The following is a 7,848-nucleotide window of genomic DNA, read 5'->3' as shown; positions in this document are numbered from 1 at the left end:
AGAGCCAACTTTTCGGGCATAAGCTCTTCATCAGGAATGTGGGGTGGGGAAAGGGAGCTGAGTGATAAATAGGGAGGGGGGCTGGAGGGAAGGTAGCTTGGAAGGCGATAGGTAGAAGTAGTTGGAGGTAACGGTGATAGGTCAGAGCGGAATGTGGAGCTGATAGGTAGAAAGAAAGATGGACAGATAGGACAGTTCAAGATGGTGATGCTGAGTTGGAGAATTGGATCTGGGATGGGGTGGGAAAGGAGAGATAAGGAAACTGGTGAAATTAACATTCATGCCATGTGGTTGGAGGGTTCCAAGGCAGAAGATGAGGCGTTCTTCCTCCGTGCAGCAGATGACTAAGATTTGGTGGCAGAGGAGGCCCAGAACTTGTATGTTCTTGGCGAAGTGGGAGGGGAAGTTGAAGTAGTCGGTCACAGGGCAGTGCGGTTGTTTGATGCATGCGTCCTGGAGACGTTCTTTGAAATGTTCCGAAAGCTAGCGTCCTATCTCCTCAATGTGGAGGAGACCACATCAAAAGCAACGGACACAGTAGATGAGGTATTTGGAGGTACAGGAAAATCTCTGCCGGATGTGGAAGGATCCTTTGGGGCCTTGGATGGAGGTAAGGGGATCAGTGTAGGTACAGGTTTCACACTTCTTGTGGTGACAAGGGAAGGTGCCGGGAGTAGGGTGGGTTGGTGGGGCGGGGGGGGGGGCATGGACCTAACAAAGGAGTCACGGAGGGATTGGTCTCTGAGGAATGCAGATAGGTGTGGGGCTGTTACAGAAAATTCCATCACTTTCATTTGGAATTCAATACCTGCTCTGGATAAGCTTAAGATAAAGTGTACATACTGTGAAGGGTAGTCGCAGTAGATTCGGTCCCAGTGTGGTCTGCCGTAAGTGTAATGGATGAAACATCTGGAGCTGTTGTGGGAGTCCGGGAATCTTGAAGTTAAAAAAAAATCACATAATGAGTGACATGCTGAGCGCAAGATTTGATATTTAATAGCAATATACAATCTAACTGCTCAGAATTACAACAGTGGTTTGTGCACTTACTATCGTACTTTTTAATGGAGAAAGCACTTTGCAACATGGGGAAGAGGGAAATTGTCAGATTCAGGTTGATCAATGCACACATATAGGGCTGATGTTTATGGGGGAGTAGGAGTGAGGCTGGCCAGCCTGATTAACCAGCAGTGCTTCCAGCAGAGGCAGGACTGGAGCAGTGGGCATTGCCGGGTGGGCCCAGAGACTCAAACACTTAGAAGAGTAATTCCAGTGAGCTCTGGGAAGAGTCAAACGTCAGGGAGGAACAAAGGGATTGGAACGTGTTGGATGGGGAAGGGAGGAGGGGCCCCCAACACAGACACAACCTCTCCAAAAGACACAACCCACCCTGGACAATCCAACATTTGCCACCATGTTATTTTTTTTTTAAAGAGTCTCTGAAATTCACCCGTCTGCCCACGCCAGTCAGTTTATGATGAGGACAGCATTATGTTTGGGCCAGCTGACTTGTGAACAAGCTGAATTGCTCATTAACTATTTAACTTTGATAAATGACTGAAGGGTTACTAATGTCCCACTCCCCACTATATCATGGAGAGCCAGTTGAGGAGAGGATGGGAAATTGGGTGGGGAGGGGGGGGAGCGAGCCATTGATATGGTTTGGAATCCCACAGCCTGACCGCAAACAAGCCCAGCAGAGGGACATAAAATCCAACCCAATCTGATCCCATGACGGGTCTATATACTTTTCAGTTTGTTTTATAATTCTATTTTCTTTAAACGTGTGTGAATTCATGTTCACTTCTTTTCATCCATGCAATGCGGGCGCTGCTGGCCAGCCAGTATTTACTATCCATCCCTAGTTGCCCTTGAGGAGGTGGTGGTGAGCTGCCTTCTTGCACCACTGCAGTCCACCCACTAGGGGGTTGACCCTCAATGTCGTGAGCCGGGGTGGGGAGGAAAGTTTAGTTGCAGCTGCAGATACTGAGTGGAAGCTTGTGATAAAACAGATCAATTATGATGCTTCAACAATGCTACCATGACCTATGATGCTCTTACAAGCTCTGTGGGACTCTGCAAAGTGCATGTAAAGGTTTGTGATAGAGTGTGCATGCGCCTCAGCCTTGACCATATGAAGGTTCCTGAAAGCCCGTAATGAGTCCTTGCCATGGGCCACACAGTGGGCAGCTGAGTGCAAGAAAGGAGGGCACTTAAAAAATGCGCTTTCTGACAAGCCTGTGATTAGACGTGTGACTGAGATACCAGCGAACATAATCACAATTCCCCAATTCTCAAACATCCAACACCTTCCCATCTCTCTATGTCCATTCACCACAAGACAGAAATAAGCATTCCAAATGAAACATATTAATTCAATCACACCAAACATCAATTAATTATCCTTGTGTGTTTCATTATCACCCATGATCCCTAATTGCCCCAGTGCCCCTATTAAATGTGACCTTTGTGACCACAGCGTGGCTGGTGGGAAGTTGCAGAACACTGGGAGCCACAATGATCCTGGCAGAAATCTGAGTTTACTGGGCAGTGAGCTAGGCTTGCGTGACATCAGTTTGAGCCTCCAGCACAGCTCCCAGTCTCTGGTGGATTGTGGTGGAAGCTGAGGTTTCAATCATCAGATGCTGCATTGTGTTCGAATTCTGTTCTATATTGGCTGCCAAGTTTAATGTCAATGTGCTGTGCCAAGTTGCCGCTAGACTCCTTCATGCTACTTGACACTGGGTACAGGCATTCTGCCAGACCAGCTAATATATCAAGTATTTCATTGTGCAAACCCATTAGCTTCCTTCTGTAACTTCCCCATTCAAAGTGCTCATCTGATTCCTTCAAACAGTAGGACCAATGTGTAAAATCACTTCCTAGTGCTCCCCTTGTCCACTGAGCTTGCTAGAGATGGCTGTATAATTCAATGGCTTCAATCTGATCTCAGAGCTATCCCTCAAACTGTTCGTAGTGACAGTGTCTGAGCCGACGGCTGAGAATGAGAGATTGAATGGCAAGTGTTTTCCTTCATCGCTGTCATTCAGATTTTCCACTTTTTCCTCTTCCACCGCTACCTGGCCAGGTAGCAGTTCTTGGCTAACTGAAAGGAGAAAGGCACAAGGCTGGGAGAGGAATAAGAGGTTCATGTTTACTCAGCTGGCAAACAGAAGGGTTACAGCCTGGGGGGGAAGTGGGGTGGATGAATGGTAACTAGCTTTGAACATACTGTCATCAGCAATCGCTTCAGCCCCACCACTGGCTGCTTCAGCCTCACTCATCGACACTCCAATGTTCAGAAACAGCATCTCCCTCTTGAGTAGGTGGAGTACAGAAATGGAGCTGTGCCCATTCCCCACCACAGGAAATCCCCTATTGCCTCTGGGAATGCAAGAGAGAGGGAGGGTATCACTTATGGCCTTGGACAGGATGGTATATCAGAAGTCAATCACCAGGGCTTGAGGGGGCCTCAGGTGCTCACGTCAGCAGCCTGGCCAGGTGCAGAACCTTTACTGGATCTGTCCTGGTGCCAATGAACATCATGTTTGCATGGTGTGCCTGCCATTGGATGATGTGGCCGCCATTGGATGGTGTGGCCGCCATTGGATGGTGTGGCCGCCATTGGATAAGTATGGCTGTCATTAGATGGTATGGCTGTCATTGGATGTTGTGGCTACCATTAGATTGTGTGGCTGCCATTAGATGGTGTGGCTGCCATTAGATGGTGTGGCTATCATTGGATTGTCATCTGCCATAGTTGAACAACTGGTAGTATGTGCTAGTTGTGAGATACAGAGTTAAATTTTAATTTATTCATTCATGGGATGTGGACATTTCACGCTCAGCCAACATTCATTGCCCATCCTCAATTGTCCAGAGAGTTTTAGAAGTCAGTAATATTGTTGAGCATCTGGAGTCACACAGAGACCAGGCCAAGTAAGGATTCCCTCCCTTAAAGGGCATTAGAGAACCAGCTGGGATTTTACATCCCTTGACACAGTATCCTTAAAGCTAGCTTTTTAAAATCAAATTTCACCACCTGTTGTGCTGGAATTTGTACCAACACCAACATCTCAGTCATAGGATTGTATTAATCCAGTGACAGAACCACTTCACCACCACCGCCTTAGCCGCGGGTAAGGGTGAAATGTGAACGTTTGGAACAAGCTGGGACTTGTTGCAGATGGATGAATGCTTGGGCTGTGCTGCCTTAAACATTATCTGCGATATGACACATAACGATACAGTTACTGAACCTTCAAGGTTCATGTTAAAATGATTGAACATTTGTTGCTGAAAATGTGTTGCTGGAAAAGCGCAGCAGGTCAGGCAGCATTCAAACCCCTCTCTCCCTGAACATTTTTTGGCACTGCATCCGAGTCCTCAAGGGTTAACTCCAGGCATTTACTCAAAGGAGTATCTTCTCCTCTCTCCCTCCGAGGGGTCACAGCCTGCTTATTCCCTGCAGTTTGATCACCTCTCTTCTCTCCTCCAGTTCTGCACCAAAGCAGGGCAGCATTGGGCACTTTAAATCACATCAAACTTATTTTTGGAATGACTTCCAGCACCTGGTTCAACCACAGTTCACCTCCCTCTTTAAGCTGAAACATGTGCTAGCCTGTGATAATTTTGAGACCACATGCTCAGTTGTAAAGTCATCAATGGACTTACTTCTTGCACCCTGTATCAGAATGAACAGGCAAACCCACCTCAAGGGTCCTATACTCAGTCTCAGAGATTTGAAGCACCGATGATCAAATGTTATATTACAATGCATTTAGCATTTAGTAAATTAACAGTGCATTTTGTAATATTCAGCAGGCTTCATTCTTTGGTGATGCATTTATCCAAGAACACATGAGGGGAACCATTTCAGTTTAGCTGAGCAAAAGGAAACTGGTATATCGAGTATTGAGAAGACTTGTTGCTCAGGTTGAGGTTCTGGATGTAGGTTTGCTTGTGGAGCTAAAAGGTTTGTTTTCAGACGTTTCGTCACCCTACTAGGTAACATCATCAGTGAGCCTCCGGATCAAGCACTGGTGGCATGGCCCGCTTTCTATTTATGTGTTTAGGTTTCCTTGGGTCGGTGATGTCATTTCCTGGGGTGACATCATTTCCTGTTCAGGTACTCCCAAGAAAAAGTACAGGAAATGATATCATCATGGGAAATGATGTCACCAACCCAAGGAAACCAAAACACAAATAGAAAGCGAACCATGCCACCAGTGCTTGATCCGGAGGCTCACTGAAAATGTTACCTAGTATGGTGACATAACATCTGAAAACAAACCTTCCAGTTCAGCGAGCAAACCTACATCCAGAACCTGGTATATTTTTATTGTGAGGGAGAGAAGGCACCATAAATTGAGTTGCAGTTTGCTTTCCAATGAAGTGAATGGTTTGTTGAAAGCGTTACCTGTACAGATGACTCCTGCATCTTCATGGTGCCCGCAGTTGTGCACACCCCATCCCAGACTGCTACAGCTTAATAGCGATGGCTCAGTCCCGTCACAGTTGACGTTGTCCAATAGAATCCGTCCTTTGCCATATCCAAAATAAGAGTTGGTGGTGGAGGATATCGTTGTGCCACAGCCCATCTGCCGGCACACGACTTTGGCATCATTCATGTCCCAGTCATCATCACAAATTGTTCCCCACTGTCCTCTGTACTTAATCTCCACTCTGCCTTGACAGGAGTTGTAGCCATTGACTAGCCGAATATTGCCCTCTCCTGAAAAGAGAAGAAATGGTTAACTTCCAAATAGAGAGGTTCAATTTGAATTATACATTTAGCAACTTCTTCATGAACCTTCTCCAGAGAGGGTGTTTGATGGTTCTCTGTTTCACTATAGCACACAGATTACAGCGTGCAGTAATAACCAGAATAACAGGGATCATAACCAGAACACCGTGTGGTGGAGACATGTGGACTCAATGTGGATTTTCTCAACCCAGTTTACTCCCCTCCACTCTGCAATTGTTGAATGTTGCTGGGAAGTAGTTTCTTGGGCTTAGATTAGATTAGATTCCCTACAGTGTGGAAACAGGCCCTTCAGCCCCAAAAGTCCACACTGACCCTCTGAAGAGTAAGCCACCCAGATCCATTCCCCTACATTTACCCCTGACTAATGAACAGAACACTGTGGGCCATTTAGCATGGCCAATTCACCTAAACTGCACATCTTTGGATTGTGGGAGGAAACCAGAACACCCAGAGGAAACTCACGCAGACACGGAGAGAATGCAAACTCCACAAAGACAGTCGCCCAAGGTTGAAATTGAACCCAGGTCCTTGGAGCTGTGAGATATCAGTGCTAACCACTATGCCACCATGCTGCCCATATAGAATGCCCACAGTATGGACACAGGCCCTTCGGCCCAACAAGTCCACACCGACTCTCTGGAGAGTAACCCACCCAACCCAATTCCCCTACTGCTCAACATTTACCCCTGACCAGTACACATAACCTACACATCCCTGAACACTCTGGGTAATTTTAGCGTGGCCAATTCACCCAACTTGCACATCTTTGGGCTGTGGGAGGAAAGAGCTGAAAAACGTGTTGCTGGAAAAGCGCAGCAGGTCAGGCAGCATCCAAGGAGCAGGAGACTCGACGTTTCGGGCATAAGCCCTTCTTCAGGAATGCCCGAAACATCGATTCTCCTGCTCCTTGGATGCTGCCTGACCTGCTGCGCTTTTTCAACAACACATTTTTCAGCTCTGATCTCCAGTCTGTGGGAGGAAACCAGAGCACCCGGAGGAAACCCACACAGACACGGGGAGAATGTGCAAACTCCACACAGACAGTCGCCAGAGGCTAGAATTGGCCCCGGGTCCCTGGCGTTGTGAGGCATCAGGGCTAACCACTGAGCCACTGTGTAAATGGTAACTCAAGGTAATAAAGCTGATGCTGGTTAAGGGATTGTTATATAAGAATTACCTTGTTTATATTCCCAGGCAGATACTTGGGTTTTATTGACCAGGTTGATTGGCGTTGAGCTGAAATCTAGAGACAGAAACGTCAGTTAACATTGCTTCATGGAGAAACCACCGAAGTGAGTCTTTGACGGGAACTTACTTTCTTGTTTCCTATCTCATTGTGGGGATCTCAAATCTATAGCCTGCCTCACTCACAGAGACTGTGAGGAAGGAGGAGTTGCAATCACTGGTGAACCAGATAGAACACCTGAGTTCACATGATGATCATTTAATGAAATAATTCTAGTGAAATAACTGATCCTGGTTTCACTGAGCACCACAATATACCGACACCACTTCATACAGGGCCACTTTAAAATGCTTTAGTGTTATGTTGAGGGCCTTGCATGATCTAGGCTTGTGAAGCCTCACAAGGTTCCCACTTCCACCCACTCCCGTGACCTTTCCGCTCGCTCTCCACTACCTTCAACATGCACGGCCTCCACCACTGTCGTGCTGTGGCATCAGTGATTGTCATCTACAAGCTGCACTGCAGCAGTTTATGCAGGCACCGTCACAAGAACCTTAAATGCCCAGGTCCGCCGGCTTGAAGCTTAAGGGTAGCAGATGCATGAAATAGCACCACTTATAATTCACCTCCCAGTCACAAGTCATGCTGACTTGAAACTATATTGCTGTTCTTTCACTATCCTGGAACACCCTTCCTAACAGCACTGTGGGCGCCCTGACACCCCAGGAATTCAAGAAGGCAACTCACCACCACTTTCTCCAGAACTATTAGAGGTGGTCAATAAATGCTAGCCAAACCAGACACTCCCATAAATGAATGGGAGAGAAAGGAGCAGCATCAGCAGGAATACTGATGGGTGAAGACACCCTCACTGCTCCTGTCTCTTTCTTGAGGT

General features: G+C 46.9%; 1 protein-coding gene across 1 annotated transcript in view; it reads right to left on the bottom strand.

Annotated features, from left to right (window-relative positions):
• The window catches only part of LOC122564231 (scavenger receptor cysteine-rich domain-containing group B protein-like), an 87,170-nt gene that overhangs the window by 41,892 nt on the left and 37,430 nt on the right, over positions 1-7,848 (bottom strand). The window contains exons 5-7 of the mRNA XM_043718929.1: positions 6,945-7,010; positions 5,420-5,734; positions 844-936 (exon numbers count right to left, since the gene is read on the bottom strand). Of these exons, the coding sequence (XP_043574864.1) occupies positions 844-936; positions 5,420-5,734; positions 6,945-7,010 (474 nt within the window). The remainder of the gene's footprint in view (positions 1-843; positions 937-5,419; positions 5,735-6,944; positions 7,011-7,848) is intronic.

This window comes from Chiloscyllium plagiosum, chromosome 28 (genome assembly GCF_004010195.1).
Source record: "Chiloscyllium plagiosum isolate BGI_BamShark_2017 chromosome 28, ASM401019v2, whole genome shotgun sequence".
NCBI lineage: Eukaryota > Metazoa > Chordata > Chondrichthyes > Orectolobiformes > Hemiscylliidae > Chiloscyllium > Chiloscyllium plagiosum.
The sequence above is the reverse complement of the archived record's forward strand: the minus strand, read 5'-3'. Positions and strand labels throughout refer to the sequence as shown.